Source organism: Ammodytes marinus, assembly GCF_949987685.1.
Source record: "Ammodytes marinus genome assembly, chromosome: 7".
NCBI lineage: Eukaryota > Metazoa > Chordata > Actinopteri > Uranoscopiformes > Ammodytidae > Ammodytes > Ammodytes marinus.
The window spans coordinates 22,136,778-22,162,492 of NC_137211.1; the positions used below are offsets into that span (position 1 = coordinate 22,136,778).

The window sequence follows — 25,715 nt, forward strand, 5'->3', positions numbered from 1 at the left end:
AATGAGATGTCTGTAAAAACTTCAACGATCATACACTCAGTTACACACACATGCAGTCACAGCAGGATTTTCTTCCAAGACAGCAGCAAGTTGGAAGTCATGTATGATAGTGTGTGTGTGTGTGTGTGTGTGTGTGTGTGTGTGTGTGTGAAAATGTGCATGAAGGCATCTGTTAGATTGTTTGCATTCATTTAATCTATTTTTGTGTTTAAGGGGTGTCACGATTCTCCAAATCCTTGAATTGGTTTGATTTTAAATTTTAAGGACAGATCCCTATGACATTTGAGACTATTCTAGTCGAGTCTAGGATCATTGGTTTTTGCCATGATAAATCATTACATTTTCAAAGCAGAAGTAAACAGTTGAATAATTTTAGCAAGCAGAAGTAAGCAGTTGGATACTTTTAGCTTACTTCCTGTCAGTGACTGCAGTTAACAGTCCCCTCCCTCGTCCCTATGTCACCACATTCAGCGAGTCATCTAGTGTAACCTGAGATCCGAAAGGTACAATTTCAAAACTGATCAAACAAACATTGGAAAGGATTTTTACCTGCTCTGCTATTGTAGCCAGGTGCACATTCAGCTCTTTGTGGAGTTCTCTCTCCTGATTGGATTACGGGTTGTGGGATACCAGAAAAGTGTCTCCGCCTCTTACTGCAGAGCAGAGTGACTGAGAGACTTTGTTATGAACTGCGTACACTGTATAGGTGATTGCTGTACAAATATACAAAGATGTAACACGTATATTAACAAAAATATAATACTTACTTCTGCTTTTTTTTATTTCAAAATATGGTCTACATGGTGTCATGAATACCACAGTAGGATCTATTGTAAAATGTAAGTCATTTGTTTACATTCATCCCATGTTTCATTTTGAAGGTTGACAGTTCATGAATTTCGGATTTACAATCGAAATTGTGACACCCCTGGTGTGTTTGCATGCGCGCATGTGTATATGTTTGTGTGTTGTGTCTATATGGCTGAGAGAAGGCTATTGGTATAGAGAGGCACACCCTTTCACCACCCAAACACACAGTTCCATACACACACAGTCAGACTGAGACTCCGTGGTCTAGGGGGATCTCTGACGTCATAATCTGGCATGCAGGTTGACGATGACGCCGTCTTCAGGCAGGTCTTTGGCGGGCTGGTCGCTCATGTCTCCTATCCCATGGTCGGTGCTCTCACAGCTGCTTTGAGGCGACTCTGGCGGAGGTTGGTACAGGATGCTAGCTAACATGAAAAAGATTGTCCCCAAAACCTGAGAAAGAAGAGGACATATTATGATAGCAGTGAGGAGGACAATTTGAAATTCCTAGATCACTGGTGAACTGAAAGGAATTCACAAACAGGTCTAAGAAGTTGCATATATTGAAATTCTTCATCCTAAATAACTAGTTTGACATTTTAGGAAATATGATGTGCTTTCTTGAGAGTTAGATTAGACCATTGATATCACATCTTTGCTGCAAGTAAGAGATGTCAGGAAATTAGTTTAGCTAAGCATGAAGGCTCAAGGAGGAGAGGCAGGAGAAAAATTAAGCCTGGCACTCGGTGTACAAAAATACAAAATATTTTCCATTCACAGCAGCTAGTCACATTTACAAACTCATTCATGAAGAAATTAACTCATTCCTCCATACACTTTTTTTTCTTTTCTTTTTTACACATCCCTTCACTTTTTGTTAAACTCACAAGGATTGTTCAGGTTGTGTGCACATTGGTTGTTCTTATTACTTAATACATTTAGGTTTAAATCATATTCCACCATCTCATTTATTTTTGGCCTTTTATAGTTATTCAAAGTGAAACCAGTATGACGGCTGTGATATATTTTGAGATATAAGGGTAAGTAAGCTTCAGTGTGCCATCTCTAAGGCCAAATTCACACCACACACGAACTGCAGCAGAGTGCGCTTTGAAGCGAACCGAGACTACCTCTTCAGCCTGGTCTCGGAGCGCTCGTTTGGTCCGCCCCCGAGTGCGATTGCTGTATTCACACCTGCCTGAAAGATGCGCACTGAATGCGGAAGTGCACTCGAGTTTGTTTCAGGCGAACTAAACACGGCATGTGTGAATACACCCTAAGCCAAAGGGAGGATCCAAAGAAAGTACCAAAAGTAAGATTCAAAACAACCTCCCTACATACGTATATCATTTTCTTACAGTCCTTTAGGCAGTTTTAAAAAAAAAAACAATGCTACAATGTATTCAGTGAAGCAGAGATATCCAAGCAACGAGTGTCTTATGATGAAATGCTAGGCTATGGTAAATAGCCTATTACTGTGTGTAATAGTATTACCTTGTAGATGATGCCAGCTATTAGTGTGTAGCGGCTCATGGCTGAGTTCTGATAGAGGTAGCAGGATCCCTGCTCACCACACTGATCCTGCCACAGTAGGCAGGAGATGTCGATCACAGAGCCAAATGCTATGGGTCCTGGTATACCACCTGTGGGGGAAAAAGCCACACCGATTGGACAAGAGCATTGCATGTGTGTAGGGAGACTAAAGCCCTTTGGTTTGGGATTCAGAGGTTAAAAGTAAATTGTTAACATGTTAAAATAATACAGTGGCCCTACCAAGTGAGCGCACCACAATCCACTGGATGCCGAGTCCAAAGGATCTCTGGCTGTCCGGCACACACCTAAACACAGGACAGAGTGCTATGGTCAGACATGCATGGCACTCAAACTCCATGTTAATACAGGTTGAAACTTTCACAAGTTAATTTTACTGCATTTGTTTAGTTTGTTCCTCTGCACAAGTTTGCTCTGACACGTGCCATGATTAGACTCCCTGCCCCTTCAGGGATCTATACTAAGCAGCTGATAAAAGAGATCAACAGTGGCAACTTTACAGCACAGGTTCCAGGTACAGGGTTGTAAATAGCAGAGAAGGTGACTGATGTGTACAGCTTTCAGAGCATGCAATGATATTTTTCAATCACCTATGGCAAATTGCCATTCAGTTGCCATCTTCATCATTTTCCTCTTCAAAGAAAAATGGTCTTCATCAACTCCTGAGCAAAATAAGTGTCTATTTAGCTGCTAGAAGCTCCATCTTGTTCACCACCTAGTGACTAACTTTGTCGTGTGCACAGTACAGTGAACCGCTATGAGAACCCTCACACTGAATTAAGTAACATTGCTTGGTGGATAAACATATCAAAGGCTCCGCAGTGTCAGGTGAAAATTTTCTGTCAATTCATCACTACGTGCGACCCCTTTCATATGCAGTTACCCTATGTGATCCATTGATGTTAATGCCAGCATTATTAGACACTAATAACTCACCTTACCAAAGTTTTTCAAGAGTCAGTTCATCTCTGTGTATGTGTAATAAATACATACTAATAATGTCAAGAATAATTAAATGAGCAGACACAACAGTTCAGTCAATAAACAGTAGTAGCAATATTTAGCATTTGCTTTTCATTGAGGCCACCCACCTGAGCGTGGCGGTGAGTGCTGGGATGCTACAGAGGAAGGTGAAGGAGATGATGATGAAGAGGAGGGAGAGGAAGGCTGGCATGTGGTGGCAGGAGCTGCCACACTTCCCTGCCAGAGCGAAGCCCTCCTCACCCCAGGACACATTGCCCACCACACAGCTACAGCCAGAGAACACCTACAGATACACACAGATGAAAAGAATAGTGTGCATACTAACACGTTAATTCACAAACAAATAGAAGAACTGGAGAGCTTCTTGAGACTAGTCTTTGCAAAAGGAAGACGGTGCTCTATGGTCGGTGGGCATGTTCAAATCCACTGAACATCAAGAAATAATCCAACACACCTTTATTACAGCTGGCACATTCTAACTAGAATAATATTAAAAACACTACTTCAAAGAAGAAACAAACAAAAACATACAGAGGTAAAACTTGAGAATTTTGGAGGAAATATTGGGATGGAATGCTGTCACTTGTATTTACAGGCACTCTGCTGTTTGCTTCTTATTAGTAGTAAATCAAGAGTAATCCTTTTACGTCAAAGAAAAAATGAGGAACAGTGACAGGAGCGGTGTGTGTGCTGTACCAGTTTGCCCGTGGAGTGCTCGGTGTGGTTGATGGAGCTGCAGCCAGCGTGGCAGGGGGAGTAATACATCACACCGTCTGCCCCACACACAGGGTTATACAGCTCTCGGACACAACCACAGCCCGCATTACAGCCCACAGCAAGGTTCTCCTCTAAAGTAGAGCTGCACACACCAGGGACAGGAGACACAGAAGCAAGGAACGAGAATATAGTAACGTAAATACATACATATTAGCTATGTACAGTATTAGCACATGAACAAGCTGTACCAATTGTCCATATCTCAATTAATTACTCAAACAGCTTTTTTTGGTGACGGTAATTTGATCTTCAATCGCACTGAAAATTAGACCAGAAGTGGTAACAAAACAGCCTTTACAAAATACAGAAACATGCATACCTGCACACTGACATTTACAAAAAGGTAGGGTAAACTTAGCGTTAAACATAAAATTATAATAGGCTGTTGGCTACCTCTGATAGGCTATTGGTAGGAATGACAGTCAGCTTTCTACCTAAATCTAACCCCAGATAGTAGTCAATGGATTATTATTGGATCCTTTACCACATTTAAATATGCTCTTGTAAAGATAAACCCAAACGCCAAACATTATTTAATTTACTACAGACAGACTGATATGGGCAACTGGTGAGAAAACAGGTAAACCAATGCCTTTTCCACTAACCCTGTGACATACAATAAGCACAACAACTAGACTTATACTGTAAGCAGTCAAGTGAACAGCATGTGACTAAAACTAGTATACAAAGACTTAATCAACATGTGGTGCTAACATACACACTGCCCACCTGTTTCTATGTAGCAGAGTGCTGGGCTTGTTATACAGATGTTGGTACTGGTCCAGATGGTGCTCCTCCATCTGGCTAGACTTGTATGGTGCAGTGACACCAGCCATGGGCACGTTGGGGCAGTGGACCAGAAAGATGAAGATGGCGATCAGACTGAGTAATGCACAGACCATGCAGAACCGGATGATGCCTCGACAGCGCAGGTTCATTCTCTTGACGATGTAACCGCCCAGGAAGGTGCCACCACCTCCTGCTGGTACCACAATGTATCCTGGCACGGGGGAAGAATAAAATGCGGTCAGGTTGAAGATCAGCTTGTGAAAATGCCCATTGAATGTCTTGAAGTTGATGGATTTCCATTGAATCTGCTGGGAATATTCATGACCTTCAAAGGTATGAATCCTAAGCTTTTTAGTGGCGACTGGCCTTTCTTGAAAGTGTAACTAAACCCCAAAACCTCTTTTTTTCATCTTACAACCAATTTATAGGGACATTTAGTAGTGCTGTTGTCAAACTCTCAACCATATTGAGGTGAAAATGGCGTGTCTAACACGTAAATTGTGTTGCTTTACCAAGTAAATGTTTTCTCAGTGGAGGATGGACTCTTAACTGCGGACACTGTATAAGCTCGACTGCAGGGGAAATTCACTGAAAGCACATTACATTAGGGACTGCATAAGACAAAACGGTTCACTATTTCTACTATGAATAGTTTTTACTTGGTTAGAAACCCCACAGCTGAAAGCAACAACTGTTTGTGGAGAAGCATCCTGCTAATGCAAAAGTTACCTATACTAGGCTTTCTTGTCGCTGGGAAAGGTCAAAATAAAAAAAAGTGTTTAATGAAATATTTAAGGTCTCAAACATATCTCAGGGAACAGGTCAGAGTCAAAGTAGCAATCTTGACAGTAACTGTGAAATTAGCTTGCTCTGGACGTTGTGATCACGTGCTGTTTGATTTGACCTCCTTTGTTTCCCACTCACCGAACCATGTGGCGGCCTCCGATGCGCTCAGACTGAACTGCGACTCCAAGAACTTTGGACCGAAGGTGGACATGCCGGCGATGAGGGTGGCCTCAGTAGCTCCAGCCAAGCACAGGAACAGGAAGGGAGGATTCTTTAACAGTAGCAACACAGATCTGGAGAGAGAAAGAGGAGAGCGAAAGTGAAGGACAGTCCCTGCGTTCCAAATCGCATACTCTTTATTTTTTCTTTTCGACATACCACATCTGATCATAAAAATAATCTAGTTAAGATGCAGTAGGCATACACTTAGGACACACTTTTCATCATAACATTTCACCTTGATCTTGCCTCTTGCTTTTATATCCGTCGCATCCCATTTTGTTTTCATATTGAGGCTCAGTCGATGTGACATCACTTCTGGTGCGCACTGGATTATGGGTCAGTAGCCCAAATAGGATGCTGTTTACAACACTAAAAATCTCGGCCGGATGTAGTAGACATCTGGGTATTTCTAACCATAATAATCTTGCCACAAGAATCGGGACATCCTAAATCTTTTTTCTACCATACTTAATAGTAGATAGTATGGGTATTGGAACGCAGGGAGTGTGTGCAACCAAATTAACTAACTTCATTTTCCTTTTTTAATAAAGCCACATGCTGTAATCTCAACAGCCTGGGAATGTTCCTATTACAGATAGATAGACAGTGCACAAGATCCAAAGAAACATCGTCACGTTACATAATGTGCCTCGATTATCGCACCTCTGTAATCTGAGAGCTACAGTGATGACGTCACACTGCTGAGTTCATAGAAAACAGATAGGTGAAGGAAAAAAGTAAACATTGCGGTCACTCATCTGTCAGAGAGCTTATGATCATTTTCAATGTTAAGAAATGGAACCCAGTGAATTTGAAGCATTGTCAAAGAGACACTACACAAATGATTGGCCTGTTAGACATTTGCATGAACTTCCTGTTGTTTATTATTGAAATGTACTACACTGCCTGGTGTCTTATGTATCTGCAAAATACCCTGGCAATGCTTCACTCCTATGAAACTGTCAGATAATATTTTTACTTATCTGCCACAAAAGAGACTCCTTACATCTCTTTTTTTTAACAAGTTTCTCCTAAGCTATATTACAAGAATAACAACATAATTACTTTCCATCTACAGTCATCAGTCTGCACCTCTATCAACTGACACAAAGTCAAAAAACTGACACTCTTACAACAAATCATGATGATTGATTAATGCATATCGCATCAGTTTACAGCAACAGTGTGAGCTTTTTGAGCCAACAGGCAGGTTTCCTTCTTGGGATACTGGGCATTTTCCTCCTTTTACCAGCATTTTATGTCAAAGAAACTACACAATATTGATGCTCTGTCCTTCTGGTTTGTTTTTGTAACCCACGCATGCTCACACGTCAGGATGCATGACCCTTTGAAACCTATATGTACTTCATTCAAAACAACTCAACTGTCCTATTGTAATGGAAGTAAGTGCCCTACCTTGGCATGTCTTTCATTGATTTTCCAAACTGAGGGTCAGAAGCAGTGGTGTGGCTTCCGTCCTTAAGCTGGTGGGCCTCAGACACCCGCATGGCCACATAGTCCTGAGAACCTGCAAGTGTGGGCAGTGGAATAATAAGTGAGACTGCTGTTCCCAGACCAGTTTCTAACTCTATTTGAAATGTCAAAGTGTGTGAGTGAGTGAGTGAGTGAGTGAGCGAGCGAGTGAGCGAGCGAGCGTGTGTGTGTCAACAGGTGACAGCAGTGGTACCTGGTAGCTGGCGTGGGTAGCCCAGGATGGGAATTGCTATTAGTAGAGCTGCAGCCCCTCCTGCTAGGAAGCCGATCCACCAAGCCCCTACCCAATGGGGGTTCTCTGGGGTCATCTCAGTCCTGCGAGAACACACACACACACACACACACACACACACACACCCACCCACCCCCACACACACACACACACACACACACACACACACACACACACACACGAACAAAGAGACACACAGCTATTATTTTATTCAACTCTAATGATCTAGATTCTAGTGCATTCTTGTCTTTGAACTCTAGTGTGTTGTAGTCTTTTCTCATCCATTCTATCATCCAAAGCAGACTCACGTCAAGTGGATCTCAGTGTAAAGGGTGAGGAAGTATCCTCCCAGCAGGTAGCCTGCTGCGGGACCCACAATGGCTGCCGTGTAGAAGATCCCTGGGGAAGGAGAGAGATCACAGAACCACAGGTGGGTTAGTACAGTGACTGTCTACTTCCTGTTTCCTACCAACCCTTTCCTGTCTGTCATACAGGTTCAAAGGGTTCCATTGTTTGATAGTGGGCTCTGTCTGCACAAAGTAAATGTTTAATGAGTAAAAGGAGCTTGAAACAAGAGTGTGAGATAATATCCTTGAGTGGGTCACACTGTGCACGTGTTAGGGACATTTTGTAATATTGATGTGCAGAGTGAATGTGTGACGGTCAACTCTTGCACTTGATCTCTGTTGACAGCAGCACAATAACAAGTAGGGGAGAGTGGCCTAAGTTGTGCCACTTTTTACTCAAAGTGACTTTAAAGTGAGGCCTTGATAGTAAAGTCTCCAACTCAAATATATACATATATTTCAGGGTGTTGTGCATCCCTGGCAATAAAAACTTTTGATCTGGAATAAACTGTTGAAGAAATATAGCTTTCAGAAAAAAAGTTGTCTTGTCGCACAACTTGCCCCCGGTGTGGTGTAAGTTGTGCCATTGGAGAAAATACCATGGGGTAAATTGTGCCATTGATATGTATCTCATAAACTGTAATGCAAGACAAATCCATTAGACAATCACTTATTTTAAGGTTACTTTAAGGTTTATTTAGAGTAAATAAAGTAAATATTTTACAAAGATTGAAGGTCAATTTTGTTAAACAAGGCCTAGCAGATCTAGGTGGTTTTGCCTGCAAAGCTAACAATGACAAAGTCACCATCATCATCTTTCTGGCCATCAGGGGCCGTATTCACAAAACATTTTAAGGCTAAGAGTAGGTCCTAACGTGCTGATTTAGGAGTAACTCTCAAAAATAAGGGGCGTTTCACTCCTAATTTTAGGACTCCTAACTTTTTAAAATAAGTGTAATTCACAAAGCATTTTAGCGCTAAAACTAGCTCCTAAATCTATGAAAAGCTAGGAGTCCTCGAGAGGACTCCTAAGTCACTAAGAGTAAATCACAGACAACCATTTGATGGTGTTTTGGAGAGATGTAATGCTAGTGAGCTTTATAAAAGGTACCTTTAATAGCTGTAAGGGTTTAATGATCTTAGTAAAGCTATATTTAGAAAGTATAGACACATTTATATTTATTATATTGTTATAAAAAAATATTTATTAAGTTCATTTTCCTCCAGTTGCTTTGGGTTTATGATGCACTGAAAGTTACTGTTGGTGTCACGTTTGGGTTTAATTTCCTACTAGAGTAGGCCTATATGTGGCGCTTCGCAGCATCTCCTCCGTTCCACAGATCCGCTACTGTATAGTTGCGCGTCTCGCCTTTTTCCTTCCGCATGTTCTGTACGATTTCGCCGGCTGTTGTTTCTAAATTGTGAATTTCCTGGTTTGTTGCTGTCTGACTATTGCTGCATAGTCCGCCATTGAGAGAAATACAGTGAGAGTGCATGGCGTGCAGCTGTTCAATGAGGATATTTTTCCGATTCAAATCATTGTAAAATTTAAAATGAATAGACCTATGTGGCGCTATTGTAGGTTAATTGTGAACAAATGTGTGGGAAACCCTGCAGTATCTTGGTTTCATGTTAAATCAGTGTCACTTGTCATTAATTGTATATAAAAACTCTTTACTTTAATACAGCGACACGATATGGATATCTCCCACAGTGTTTCCATCATAAATTCACTCTTAGCTCTCATTCCCTCTCAGCCAATCACTGTGGGCATAGAAGGTATGAACATGACATCATCCATAGCAACAGGGTCAACACCGCCCTCTAGTCTTAGCTAAGGAGTCCCTCCCATTCCTTAGTAAAAGTTGGTCTTATCAGCTTTGTGAATAGGTTTTAAGAAATTACTCCTTACTAAGAACTTTTAGTGCTCCTTAGGAGTACTCTTAGCGCTAAGATAAAATGTTTTGTGAATACGGCCCCTGAACTCTTGTCAGTGGCGTCGTTCAAGCAGCTCTGAGTAACATTTAAATTTTTTATATAGTTTTTATTACTGCGTTTGGTCTGGTCGCACACCCAGTCCGATTTTCGGTTCACGCGTGCATGCTCTATGGTCACATATCCGTATTGGTCGCAGATTTCAGCAGCAACGCCATTTGAGAAGCCTATCCCTCCCGAAGGGGAGCGGGAGCCTTGTTTGAGACAGTTGTTTTTCGTCATAATGACTGATAAGGTGGCTGAACCATCAAAGAAAAAAAAGAGAATGCAATGAAGAAAAGCTAAAAGGGAGAGTGATATAGGCTACGGGCGGGACGAGGGCGTTGCCAAGCAACGTGTATACAATTTCACGAGAGCGAACTAGACTGCAGTGTTTACTCCTAAATGAATGAGCGGTTGGTACTAACACAAACTTTGCTTTGCTTCACCATCATCAGATAATCATTATCTGAAATAGTAATTATTTACATCAACAACACAAACACATTACCTCATCGTGATCCATACTAAGTGCCGTCTCTCGTTCATTCGCTTTCTGTGAGGACACGTAATCTTTCAGCTCCGTGAGAGAGAGTAGTTAGGTGACACTGCTGCATCAACTGATTGCAATCAGGTGTGTGTAGCAATGACTGGCATTAGTTGATGCAGTGTCAAAACCACTCTCACGGAGCCGAAAAGAGTCCTCGCACTTTCAACACACGGACATGCACTATATTGCTCCCTTCTCAGTTCACACTCGCACGCCTGGCACGAGCTAGAAAACAGCTTTGCGACAGCGGGCGTCGTAAAAATACTACCACTTTTGTCCAAAGGGGCCGCCAATGTGCAATGTTACTCGTAGTGGCTTTAAGTGGAATTGAGATGTCAGTCTCTTCTGAGCTACTGTAGACAATCACTTTATTTTGGTGACAATCGTATACAGCCATGCCAATGGCACAACTCTCAGAAATGTACTTTGCACTAGCTGCTCCGCCCTTGTAGAACCAACTGCCACCTGGCATATGCGATTCCCTCTCCATTTCTGCCTTTAAATCATGGCTCAAAACCCATCTGTACACCCTGGTGTTTCCTCCCCATTAACTATCTTACCTCTGCACTACTATCTTTGTTCATATGTGGATGTCTGGGCTTTATGTCTTTTATTTTGGTTATTTTTATTTTACCTTAATTTTTTTACCTACTGAATGCACTATGTAAAGCACTTTGGACAGTGCAAACTGTTATACATGTGCTTTTATAAATACATTTTACTTACTTACTTACTTACTTATAACTAGGGTTGGGCACCGAAACCCGGTACCAGTATGGCACCGGTGCCGACGTAAACGGTAGTAAGCAGACCGAATAAGAACGAAAGTTTCGGTGCCTCATTTCGATGCCGCCCTTGCTGTAGTCACGTTTGTATTTTGACAGACTGATCGCTCTTTATGTCATGATCGATGAAGCATGTCCGCTCGCGGATGCTGTTCTGTGTACACCGAGAGCTGCTGTGAGTGACGAGAACGAGCCCGACCGTCTCGAGGAGCGCGCACACGAGTGCTCAACACTCGCTCACGTTCGCAGTTTCACAGACTGATCGCTCTTTATGTCAAGACTATTTTTGAACGCCAATGCAATGCATTTCTTTTTGCGAATGACACGCGATCTAGCAGTATTGTCAAGCATGTATTAGGCACGTGTAGGCTTACGATGAGGCAGCGGCCGTCAGCTGTTAGTGCTGCCTTTTCGCACGGCGGTGGAGACGAACCCAAAAAACACACAGCGGGACACGGCGGCCCGGTGATATGGAAACGTTTAACAAGGAACTTCATAAAGACACACTTAAAATAACGATCTCTGCCCATACAAAAAGCTCTGACTTGGATAACTGTATGGAGCGATCTCTGTATAAAACCATCCGATAGGCTACATGTGTCTGATGACGGGCCGTTAATAATAAACAGCGCGCTGCACATTAGAACAGCATGTACATTAAAGATCTCGTATCCTTCCTGAGAAGGCAAACATGACAATTTTTCTGCACAAAAATGGTTAATTTGACAAATTTAATAGTTGTGGTCTTGTCTTTACAGAAGACTACTTCGTATTTTTTATGTCAGTTGAATTTTGTTTCAAGTTAAATGCAAATGAGCACTGTTAATATTCCAAAAGGCTAACGCTCTTCCTTGACTGTTTTCAGTCTGTGGTTCTCCCTTACTGTAGATCTTTCTTATCAAAATTATTACTTTTAGCTAAAGTTTTATTTTAAGATTAGATTACCTGGTAGTCTCCACATTAATCTCCATTATTATATTGTTTGAAACAGTATTGTTGTATTAGATAGTATGTAAATTGTGTGAATTTTTAAATAGTTTATTTGTAAGTTACTCGTAATTATATTGTTAAAGTCAATTGTGTTAAATGTGGCACTATTTATAAAAGGGCATTATTTTTTTGACAAAGTGTGGGCAATTTGAGGCTTTAAAGTACCGGTTAAAGTACCGTTTAAGCACCGGAACCGTTTCAAAAGTACCGAGTAGTAACCGGTATCGGAAAAAACCCACCCGATACCCAACCCTACTTATAACTCACCTAGGCCCTCTGGCACAAATCACCCCATCCCCAGAATTTTGGATAATAGGCATGATGCAGCAGTTTAGGGCTGACATCGTGCTAACTGTATAGACTCAAAGTGTAGCATAAGCACTAACACATGTGTCAAATGTTTTCAAACGTGTCTATAATTGTTCAGACACAGTAATCAAAAAACCTTGATCATGGTCTGGCGCATGCTCTGCTGCGACATCACTCACCGTACCTCGCTCGGCTGCACGCCACGTCTGTCTACGTCTGTCTACGTCTCGTCTCACTGTCTGTCTGTCTGTGTACGTATGGACTGGATAAACATGTCCACCCTCTACAAATCATTCATCATCCCTGTGACTATTGTATGGCTAATCTGTGATAGCCTCGCACTACAACCTGTCACTGTCAATGGATTACTCACCTATGGCCGCGATGAACTCCTGCTCCACCGTAGCTCACCGCTGTGTAGCATCAAGCCGGCGGTAGCTATCCCACCAGAGCTCCGGCCTAGGAAAAGAGGGAGACGCGGAGGTGTCCGAAGCAGACTACGGAGACGGCCTTTCAGGCCTCCTCTCCCCTCCATCATCCTCTCCAATGTCCGCTCCCTCCGGAACAAAATGGACCTCCTTCACGCCCGGTGCCGAATGGAAAGGGCCTTCAGAGACATCTGCATCATCGCCCTGACTGAGACCTGGCTGGACGAGTCGGCATCCGATGACGAGGTCAGCCTGGACAACTTCACCATCATCAGGGCAGACAGAGCCAGGAAATCGGGGAAGACGAGAGGCGGCGGGCTCTGTCTTTACATCAACGACAGGTGGTGTAGCAACATCAAAACACACCGGAGGGTCTGTTCGCCCGACCTGGAAATGCTCACCGTGTCCCTTCGCCCCTACTATCTCCCTCGGGAATTCCCAACTGTTGTGGTCAGCTGTGTGTACATCGCACCCAGCGCTAACGTCAACGTAGCAGCAGAGCTGGTAGCCGAGGATGCTAACGCCATGGCAGCTAAGTACCCCGGAGCGCCAGTGCTTATTCTTGGGGACTTCAACACCTGCAGACTCGACTCCGTGCTCCCAACATTCCAGCAGTATGTTGACACTCCTACCAGAGGAAACAACATATTGGACTTATGCTACGGTAACATCTCAGACGCCTTCAGGACAACTTCATATCCACCGCTCGGACTCGCAGACCACAACGTCATCAGTTTACTTCCGCTGTACAAACAAGTACTAAAACGCCTCCCCCCACAGTCCTACAGCGCCCCACAGTGGTCGGAGGACTCCACTGCACAACTCCAAGGTTCCCTGGCATGCACCGACTGGACGATCTTCGACGGAGATTTGGACAACAAAGTCACTGCCATATCCGATTACATCAACTTCTGCATACACACCACCATACCAGTGAAAGCAATAAAAAAATACCCCAACTCAAAACCTTGGGTTACCACTGAAATAAAAAAATGCCTGAAAGAGAAGCACACAGCCTTCAGGCTCAAGGACTCAGCTGGTCTCCAATATGCAAACCGCAATATTAAAAATAAAATCTTCATGGCCAAAATACAGTTCAAAAACAACCTGGAACACAAGTTTAGCAGCATGAACACTAAGGAAGCCTTTCAGATGGTCAACACACTCACTGGTTACAAACCCACTCACAGAAAAACAAATTCACACACCACACATGCTCTCCCCACTGAACTGAACACATTTTTCAACCGGTTTGACTCACAGGATTTCACAAACAACTGCATACAAGCACTACAGGCTCTCCCCCCAATAGATCCCAATGAGTCTGCCCCCTTCACAGTGGAGGAAGTTCGGCACCAGCTCAGCCGGTGCAACCCATCCAAGGCCCCAGGACCCGACGGCATCCCAGCAAGGGTGCTGAAGACCTGTGCCGCTGAGCTGGCTCCAATTGCCCACTCCCTCTTCTGCCAATCCTACCTCACAGCCACAATACCCCTCCTCTGGAAAAGTGCAACAATAATCCCGGTACCCAAAAAATCACGACCCACCGAACTAAATCACTACCGCCCCATCGCCCTCACACCCATAATTATGAAATGCTTCGAAAAACTGCTGCTCAGGACCATCCTCCCATTCGTCAAACCTCATCTGGACCCCCTTCAATTCGCCTACAGGGAAAAAAGGGGCACAGAGGACGCTGTCGCCTGCCTGCTGCATCTTCTTCTCCAGCACTTGGACTCCACAGGCAATTTCGCCAGGATCCTCTTTGTGGACTTCAGCTCCGCCTTCAACACCATCCAAAGACACCTGCTCATCCAGAAGCTTCACCACCTCAACACTCCACCCATCCTGATCCATCTCCTGCACAACTTCCTCAGCGACAGACGACAAGCTGTTCGGGTAGGCACATCCACATCACCCACACTCACCACCAACACCGGAGCCCCCCAGGGCTGTGTGCTCAGCCCTTTCCTTTACACACTTTACACCAATGACTGCACCAGCCCCTCCCACACCACCACCTACCTCAAATACTCCGATGACACCGCCATCCTCGCCCTCCTATCAGACAATAACTCTGTATCAGATTACCACAACACTGTCACTCACTTCTCCCAATGGTGCACACATAACTTCCTCCATCTCAACGTAGCCAAAACAAAAGAAATAACAATAGGTACCCCATCACCCCAGCCCCCCACTCTCATCAACAATGACACAGTAGAAACAGTTGACAGCTTTAAATACCTTGGACTCACACTGGACAATAAACTCACTTTCGACCAGCACACAACGGACATTCAAAAAAGGAGCCACCAAAGACTGTATGCCATCCGTAAACTTAAAGGACTCTATGTTGCACCCCATCTCCTCCTTCTGTTGTATCAAAGTATTGTCCAGCCCATCCTGCTCTACTGTTCCACCTGCTTCTTTAACATGCTCACTGTCAAAAACCGGGTCAAACTCACACGTGTCACAAACATTGCTGCCAAATTAATCGGTCTCCCCACACCCACACTGTCAGAGCTCAATGTCAAGGCCATCTCACGCATCGCACTTACAATAGCACAGGACAACACACACCCACTCAACTGCCACTTCACCATTATGCCCTCCGGACGCAGGTACAGGTCCCTGTTGTGCCGGAGGGCTCGCTATGGCAAAAGCCTGGTGCCTGCAGCCATAGCAGCCCTCAACAAAAGGCCAAGATAAATCACCCCAGTCCCACCCTGTTTATATATCCTGTATGTATGTTTACTTTGTGTCTGTCTATTGTCTGTCGGCGTGCAGCCCATAAATGTACATGTGATGTGGAAAAGAATTTCCCCTTGGGGACAATAAAGTCTAAAGTCTAAAGTCTAAAGTCTAAAGTCTAAAGTCTATCATGGAAATGTTACTTTGAAAGGCACAAAACAGTTTTTTTTAGCTTAAATGTGCTTATATCTTAGTCCATGTTTCTCCTTTCTTTACAGGATGAGTTTAATGGATGGCTCTTCTTAAATATGTGGTCACATTTCCAATTTCTTCTATGGTTTTCTAGAAACAAGGGGTGGCACAACTTGCCCACCCGCACAACTTAGGCCACTCTCCCCTATCATAGATTAATGTTTTATGTGAGAGATTCAGCTGTTTCATCGACTGTGTGCATGCGAGTGCATAGGAAGACACATTCAGAGAGGGAATATCAGAGCCTTCATGTCATAGCCCAGTGCCCACAGCTCTTTACTCAACTATGGCTTATTGCCCTCTTACTGAAAGACCCAAACCAGCTGTTAGCTCTTGGCAGTGTGAGGAATGCCCAGCAAAGCTAAAGTGGGTTTCATTGGAGGAAAATATCTGATTGTGATATATTTTTGCCTGTCCATATTGCAATTCCATTTAAACTGTGATTATGTTTCCTTATAAACTTCTGGCCTGTTGTGGTCAAATATTAGGTCTTAAACTTTTTGATGAATGAATAGCTTCAGATAAAACAATGCAATTCCTTGTTGTTAAAATCCTCTCAAGATTCACACTTAAGTACAGAGACAACTTCAAAGTAAACTTGGCTAATTTTTGTTTAAAAAAACTGGACCTGTTAAGCCCTTTGGATCTACCATTTACCCTTTAACTGATATCACTCACCAATGTAAACAGGTGCATAGCTGGACTTGACGTTCTCATCCAGGTATGTGACGCCTAACGTGTAGAGAGGCGTAGCGCCCACGCCATGCAGAAACTGGCCCAGCATGAACACAAAGCGATAGCTGGACATCCCCCCGCCCTCCTTGTCATGACACGGACTGGTACGGTTGGTGGAGCACATTCCGGTTTGCTCTGGCAGGCTGACCGTGTAGGGGGGTGTGGTGAAGTGGGGCAAGGCAAACACCAGAGAACCAAATGCCATGATCAGCACTCCCCACCCCAGCCAGCGAGGCTTGTGTCCCGTCCCTCCGAAGTAGCTGACGAAAGCCAGGCAGAGGCAGGCGGCGATGTCGTAGGAGCTGGCGATCAGGCCGGCCTGGTAGCTGCGCAGGTCGAAACGCCTCTCGATGGAGGTGACCACCGTGTTAATGAAGCCGTTGATTATCATTCCCTGGAGGAAGGAGGCCACGCAAAGGAAGAACAGAACCCAACGAGGGGTGTTGAAAACTTGGATAGCTTTGGGCGTCAGTGCCCCCCAGCCACATAGCTGATCCGAGTCGGTGGGGATCAGCTTTAACCCCAAAGGAGTCTCTGCATTAGGTCTTGTTCCCGCTCCGTACAGCTCCCCTGGCAGTGTGGAAGCCCCGGTGAAGATGTGAGGCCGAACAGGGCCTTCAGCTCCAAGGCTGCCAGGGCTCCTGGGGCCTGAGCCTACTGGGCTGCCCGTCTGGGAGTCCGGGGGGCTGGGGGTGTCCGGAGAGGGACCCCCACTCAGAGGGCAATCCTGCAGGTCCAGGAGTTCCTGTTTGGAGCTAAAGGAGGCGTCGGCATTGAGAAGGACTGGCATCTCCCCTCAGATGTGGGAGGTTTTTGAATTTGGGGAGACAGAGGGATGTGCGCACAGCAACAACCTAGAAAAAGTGTGAATCAGCTGAAACTCAAACCGAATTTGATGTGGTCGGCTCCCAGTCAGGCTTGTCTCTGGAGTTAATTATTCTTGGCTTGTAACGCATACTCCATGTGTACACAGTGCTGGATGTTTACCAAGGCTCCGGTTTACTATCTCCACAAGGTTGTACAGAGCGCTTCATTCTGATGTTGAGTGATGTCATCCTGTGGAGAGCAAAGACAGAGCAATAGAGAGGAAGAGAGAATAGATATAAGAATATATACCAAGCAGGTTAAATAAGGCACTAAAGCTTTAAATAGATGCATGAATGGATGAGTAAGTGACTCTACTGAGAAAATACATAACAGAGTAAAATGAGTCTTGCATGCCTATTTTTATTTTCTTGCAGACAATGTAATCACGACAGTGGCTGGTGCCCAATGTATTATTTTGCCACATGCGGAGACCAGGGGAGGTAAACAAAAAAACACACACACCCACACACAGTTAAATCAGTAGCGCTGTCTGCTGTGCACGACATCACAGTGGAGCTGAGATAATGGATTCAGCTGGGAATCTATCCTAATTACCAACACCTCAAATAACACACCCCAGTAATGAACCATATAGAGCACTCTCTGCTCAGGCGAGCACAAACACAGATCACAGCTTCCATTTACACAAACAGAAGGAAACAGCGTGCATCTCTAGTCAAATTAAAGTGTTATACACTAGCTAATTAGTGCAGCTTGAGACGTTATATAGAAATGTCTACTCAAATGTACTCATTATATTTGACTCATCATTGCAGATTAATTAAAGCATGAAGGCATAAAGTCATAGTAGACTACTTTATAACCATTCACACTTTGTCTATCTGAAAACACTGCTTCATTATTCTGCTACTGTCCGATTACAGTAAACAGACACGTTTAAACTTACCTAAAATAACCTCTTCTTGACAACTCAACCTCTCCTTGACAACGCATTAGCAGGTCATCGCAAACACTTGTGCGTGTGAATATACTTAAATAATAAAAAGCAGCATGTCTGTAAATGTTGGCCTCACTTCAAAATGCCATCTCTGTGAAACCCTGTGCCTCGATGCTTTGACAATGTCAACCATTTGAATAGGCCTAAAAGGGAAAAAGATTACTTCCACCATGACTAATTTCCTCATAAAATGAACGACAGGTAAACATGTCAGGTAATGAATCCTCCCTCATACGTGCAAGTGCAGCATCTCAAAATGGCATCAACAACATTTGCATTCAGATTGCACCCCACATCTGTACATCTGCAATGTTCCAAAGTAGCTTTGCGTTGTTCTTCACTGATGAGAACTAAATTAAATAACCAAAAAAATATATATATGCTTTTCTGTAAGCAACAGATTTTACTTTGGGTAAATACAGCATTAACAGTAGCATTCAGACTTTCGAAATAAGATACAATTCATTGGCAAACCAAAAGAACTTAACATCCAATAAAAATGCAAGTCCATCAAAAACACAAAAATCTGAACATTTGAAAAATAAACCAAATATTCTCTATTTAGCCTCCTACCTCAAGTCATTTCCCAATAATGGAAATGAATGGTCTGGGGACATTTAAGTGTGTTGATAAATTAAAGAATGAGACAGAGACTGAGTAGGACAGACAGTCCAGAATAGAGATGGAGAGTCACAGGGAAGTATCCATGCTAGGTCTTAAGCCAGTGTCTCAAAGCCTCTTATAGTCCAGTACTGAGGTCTTTCACACGCCCCATCGGCTGACCAGAGGGAGGGGGATGCTCCCAGTACACATAATCCTCCAGAGAGAGAACTGCTTTCTGGTTCAGGTTCTGCACTGGAGGTCATACCGGTTCATCAATGTCGCTTTAAATCTGCATTGCATTATTAACATTGTATTGAATTACTTTGCTCAATGTGTAGAATTTAAGGTCCCACAACTGTTTACATTAGTACTATGTTAGGTTGAGTTACTTTTAAACAACATAGTAATCAGTAACTCGTCACCTTGTTGCCAAGCAGAGCTTGGTCAAAGGTGCCTTTTATATCACTCAAAAAACCTCCACCTCTGTGTTTACTTAGCACAGGTAGTTTAATAAACAGCCAGCCTTTACTGTCCCACCAACTACTAATTTTAGCCTAGTACTACATGCTGTGCCGCTCTCACAGTGAAGTTCAGAAACTATCCAGACTTCCGAATATAGTGTTTGGCTAACCTGCAGCCGGCCAGACATATTGCTTACATACTGCTAATGCTAACATATTCTGTATCCATATCTTCTGGATAAGCAAATTGTATAGGCTATATCTACCATGTTCTCAATGGAATATAAGGTGACAACCTGCTTTGATGATTTTCTGCCCCTGGTGGCCAAAAGTATTAAATACAGCTTAGAGAATTAGAGCAGACCTACAAGCTTTTAGGACAACTGATATTCATTACTGAAGTCCTATGTTCATATTGAAAATCTCTTTTGGCTCTGAAACAAAAAAGCTGTCTGTAAAATGGCTGATTACCCTGACTCGTTATGCGGCATAAACATCAGGAGGAAATCCTGACAACAACAAAAAATAAATGAATGGGACTATCCAACCATGCAGCTTTGGCTGTTTGTTTATTCAGCTGATCGCTCATGATAAGCCGGCATAATAAGGTTGGGGGGAGGGGGAGCCAGAGCATCACATCCAATTAAAGTCTTATTATGTTTAATCGACAGATTGATGAGTGTCCTGATGAAGTCCTCGACTGTCTGAGGTGAATTCTTTAATATACATTTGTGGGCCTCACAGGGCAGTTAGCCATTCCATATTATATGAGAGAAAGTGCAAGTTAAAGTTGCACTCTTGACAGGTTTTCATAAACTGCGTTAGCCCTTGTGGTTTACAGTAGGTGATGCTGGGTGACCAGAGGTGGGAGTGTCATGAAAAGTTCAACCAGGTCACTGGTGCATTGTAAACAATGCACTGTGGTTTGGCCCACTGTTTGTTTTTATGTCCCTTACTCATTATGAATCAAACAAAGCCAGAAATGGAAAAGTTCTCATGGGTTTGCTTTGATTAATTCTATTCTTAATTCTCCATCTTGCCTTTTTATTTCTGATTTCAAAGTAAGATCAGAGCAAGGAGCTCTAATATTAATAGGCGGCAATGGGTTCTACCCTACCTACCGGGTCCTTTATCTTCACAGCAGAAACTTGTTTGCTTTGGACTGGGGAGGCTTTCTTCCTCTGGAAAACAAAGGCTTTTGAAGCATCAAGGGGACGCCACTTTTACGGTTACACAAGTCTCCAATGTCAGGCGTATTCAAAGTGTCCATACACATCTCAACATAGCCCTAGAATAAGGTGTAATCTCTTTTTTAGGGAAAGAAAATATTTAACTGTGGCAAATTCTCCCTCTAGTAAAAACTGTAGTATAGGGTTAGACCTGGAATGAAGCTGTAAAGAGTCAACTGTGAGAACAGGTAACCCTGTTTGAACCTCGGCACTAATGGCTTTCCAGGAACACGCTCTTTGAATTAAACTCCAGCAGCATTGTGCGTATGGCCTTGCTGACCCCGTGCATGATGTGCAACCTATATAACAAGCAGTTTACAAAAATGCACTGTATCGATGTTATTTGCCACCAAGGAGATGGTAACATGACATATTAGCATTAAGATAATGCATTTGATGCAATCAAAGACACAGAAGTTTCTCTTTAAACCTGTATGGACACCAAATGTAAACAGAACATACATTTAACCGAATGTGATGCGTCACCTTAAGGTTTTCGGATTTGGTGGCGTTGGAAAATAGTTAAATTCTATTTTTGCTATCTTCTATTAAGTATTTTCAACAAAATCCCTTTTTTCACAAGCCTGCAATCTCGATTTACAAAAAGTAACCAACTAACCTTCAGCTGACAGCCTTTTACAATAACATGTTTGTCATGAATTGCTATAGATAGTGTAGTAGAAATGCACTTCGAAAACGGTCTTTCTGAAATGCCTTATGACTTATATTAACATACAGAAACTGTGGATCTGCACATCCAAAGAGAAACACACACAAGGAAGAAAAGCCCCAAATCTCAAGACGTGCTACCTTTTATATCCCCTCCTTCTTCCTTTCAACTTATCCTTATCACACTCAGACCCATTTTCACGCCCCTTTTTGGCCTTGAAAAGCAGATATCAAACACGTTACTGGGCTCATGGTTCCACAGAAATGACCTCATGCAGTCAGTTATTTTCTCATGCATCGACCTAGACAGCTCTTTAGCTAAAGTCTTAATAATGCACGGCAATAGCCTCTGAAAAGGTTTCAAGCTCAAAGCGTTCAGAGACAGCAGGAGAGGCAGGTAGAACCACAACATCTCAGGTGAGATCCATAAAGTGGCTACATGACCACAGCCAACAATATTCAACACGGTGTAGCCTACCTCTCCAGTGAAGTGACACCAACAAGCTCAGTTCAGACATAATTTAACCAAAGTATTATGTGGCTCCTCTGCCATGTTTGGTCTTGTATATGACTTTTCATGGTCAAAAAATAGAGACAAAAGGGAATTCACCATGGAGTCAAGCAGACAGACAGATGGATCCTCAGTAGGTGGGTGTCAGACAGTTCTACACGCAGCTCGACCTCCATCCAACCAGAGACAGAGACACCCAAACTCAGGCTGTACTTCTATCTAACTCATGCTCCATATGTCTGTTTGTCTGTCTGTGTCTCTTTACTACCTCACAGTCATACTACTGTATTATTGCTCCAGGTACGTCTATGTTTCCCGAAGTAAGGGGGACTTGATTTTATGTAACTGCAGAGTAAAGTAAATATAAGCTTAATTTTTAGGTTAATGGCATGAATCAGTGTCACGTACCACAACATTTATAGCCGAGGTTTCGCACTCCTTGACACCTGATGGTTTTGCATTGTACACTAGTTTTAATTTACACTTATTTAACATAATCCCCTTGTTGTATGAATGGATTTTTATTCATTTTAATATATTTCACCAAACTTGTTTCTGTAACCACATATAGTCTCTGGTTAGTTCATAACACTGTCACAATGCAACATAACACTATGATACACAATGCAACAATAACAGTACAAAAACTAAAGTTCTTGTTACCACCTCAGTTGTCAGCCTATTAACAATAACATAAAGGCCTGTACATTTTATGAGTTTAATGGTTGAATGCCCCCCCCCCCCCCCCCCTCATCCCTCCCCCCCGGACCCACAGTCGCTGTTGGGAACTAATGGGATGGGTGAAAATAGGCACTGACCCAATAATGATCTTCTGCCTGGCTGCAGCTTGGAGAGTAAACATCAACTTGCCCCACAGGCATCATTTACCCCTCACCTCTCCGGCCATGGAGCATCTCTGCTCTGCTGTTCCTTTGCTTCTCGTCTCTCAACAAAAATACAATTACATATCAGAGCAGATACTCAACAGCTCCTTACTCAACTTCCACTTGAACTACAGCTGAAAGGGCATTCGCAGTACTGTTTTCCAGGCGTATTCAAACTATCGTTCAAAAGTTTGGAACTTGTTATGTTATGTCATGTTTTTCTCTTCCTTCTTTCCTTCAACAATGGTTATTTTAACAATGGTTATAGCAATATAATTCAGGTCGGACACCCGATCTCATACAGGCTGCACAGGACCAAAGAGAAACCAGATCATCCGGGTTCTGTTACAAACGTGAGAAACCCTGACACATAACCAATCCCAAAGGACATCATGTGGCTCAAATAGTGGGTCAATCAACATAAATATATTATTTTCCATTCAATAGTCACTCTGTATTACTTCAGTGCACAACAATGCAATGCAATGCACGTGGAGCAGTAGTGAATCCCTTATCCATGGTGTGATCCATCTGTTTCGGTAAACTGGGTCAGACAATCGCTTCAAATTAAACTGCATTAGTTCTGCGCGGTGCTTCACACCACAGTGGGAGAACAGTGCTGCCATACAAAGCATCTGATGCTCCACATTTGACTCACTCCATCCCACCAGACTCGGATAGAAATCAGAGTAAGATAATACACTTCTATGGTGTGTTATCAGTGAACAGCTTGTTGTAGTTGGTGGAGGTGTAAGAAACAGCAAAGTAAGTAGTTACCTTCGGCGATGACTGATAGGTCTCTTGTGCTTTGACAGGAAATGCTGAGTCATTGCTTTGACGGGGCCACAGACAGAGAAGCGCACAGAAGAAAACGCTCAAACGTAGAAAATTTAAGAAGTGAGCAGATTATAGCCTCTGGTTATGAGTAATAAGAAGTAATCCGGAAACTGTGTGTTTACTCAAATTAGTCAAAGATTGTCTCAGTGACCTGTCTCCCACAGCAGCCAGATGATAAGCACCAATGACTGCTTATGGTATTGATCAGCACACCAGCAAGCGACATTGACTTTGTGACAGCGACTTTGAGCCTAATTCAGAACCACTCTGCCTCCCCGAGCGACTATACAAATAACTCTTTAACCATTTAGAGCCAACTCATTGTCTTGTATGCACGGCTGGTGAACAGCTCGGCCTAGCTTAGCACGTTCAGATGCAGCAGAGGTGTGCGTTAAACTACTTTTACAAATAGTTTTATTTCAATGTAACTTTCTCTCGCCTATGTTCACCCTGTTTATGAGTTAAACTGGAGGGTGAACTGAGTCATAAAATACTTACAGACCCACAACAAACAGAAGACGTGTCAGCAAACAAGTCTTCAGATGCAGAGAGTAAAATAAAAAAGAGCACCAGCCGTATCTCTGGTGAAACAGTTTGGAACCCTATTTGAGATTAAAATAGTATTATTATGTAACTCAGATTTAAAGACACTTCTATGATATACAAAACACAGAGACTAAAAATAACTTTACATAAGAGGCCAAGTTATTTTCAAGCGTGCACGGCCAGTGAACAGCTCAGCTTAGTGAGGCCTCAGCTGATGCAGCAGAGGCGACAGAAAGAAAAATATAGGCAGAGGAAGAATACACTGGATATTCAAAGAAAAAAACACTTTTTTCTATATTGAACCCTATGGACTGCGACCGGATCATTTACTTGTGTAATAAAGTGACTGTACACGTGAATACAAAAATTAAAATGAGGCCTTCATTTCTTCATTTTGTGTTGAACTACTTTTGCAAATAATTGTATTCCTGACTTTGTCTCAACCACATTCATCCTGTTCATCAGTTATACTTGGAGTGAACTGGGTCATGCTTATAAATCCACAACAAACAGAAGACGTGTCGGCAAACGAGTCGTAACCCCTTACGATCAGATAAGAAAAATATATATTTGACATTACAGTTGGCCTACCTCAAGTCACACAGTCTGCAGAGACAGCTGTCAGCAGCCTAACTGTCACAGAGTCATTTGGGTAATGGTTAGTGTTGGCTGTGTGTGTGTACATATGCCTATGTATATTGATGGGCTGTGTAAATGGTGTGTTGAGAAAAGAACAAGAGATCAATACTCTAACACAGTGAGCCCAATGGTGTTGTTATAATGTTGTTACCATGGAAACATGACACCATATATGATGGTGATTTGTGTCCAGTTGATTTAGGCTATAGTTGAGTGGGATAGAAGAAAAAAAACTATTCAACATGTTTGACCACTTGTACTGTTAGCATGAACTGAATATGGACATGTCAAACTTACAGTGAGGCTGATATCAATGAGATCAAATTAAGCAGTAAGCCTATAGCTGCATTGTTTCATGTCAATGCCTGTGTGTAGGCAAGTTGTTTGATTTGTGAGTGATGGACTTCACCACTAAAAATATAACTGCTATAGGCCTACAGAGAGGCGCCAAACTTTAATAAAGTAATAGGCTATTTCTAGAAAAACCATGAAAAGTAGGCATAAGTAGGCTAGGCCTTCATTGGAAGTTAATGTCTGGTGTTCATATTTGCATATCATTATTTGTTTAAAGGGGAATATGTAGCCTATTTTTAATAATGTGTAACTGTTCAGGCCTATAGATTCATTATTATCATAACATCATTAAAAAAACACATGTAATTCTCAGTATTTCAACCAGAGTAGGCTATTTGTATGCCTTGAAACATTTCTAAATATCTACAAATACGTACAACGATAACATACTACCTCTTCGTAGTTCCCTGGACTTTCCCAAATCCAACAATTGCACACTCTTGTGAAG

General features: G+C 42.8%; 1 protein-coding gene across 1 annotated transcript; it reads right to left on the bottom strand.

Annotated features, from left to right (window-relative positions):
- Positions 1 to 1,092: 1,092 nt before the first annotated feature.
- On the bottom strand, positions 1,093 to 17,499 carry LOC307253477 (solute carrier organic anion transporter family member 4A1-like; the record flags this gene model as incomplete). The annotated part of the gene is made up of 11 exons (XM_080031557.1): positions 1,093 to 1,263; positions 2,305 to 2,453; positions 2,584 to 2,648; positions 3,453 to 3,628; positions 4,042 to 4,204; positions 4,852 to 5,122; positions 5,836 to 5,990; positions 7,336 to 7,447; positions 7,607 to 7,728; positions 7,954 to 8,044; positions 16,653 to 17,499. The coding sequence occupies 11 exons, from the start codon at positions 17,497 to 17,499 to the stop codon at positions 1,093 to 1,095; spliced, it is 2,322 nt and encodes a 773-aa protein (XP_079887683.1).
- Between the last annotated feature and the right edge of the window lie 8,216 nt (positions 17,500 to 25,715).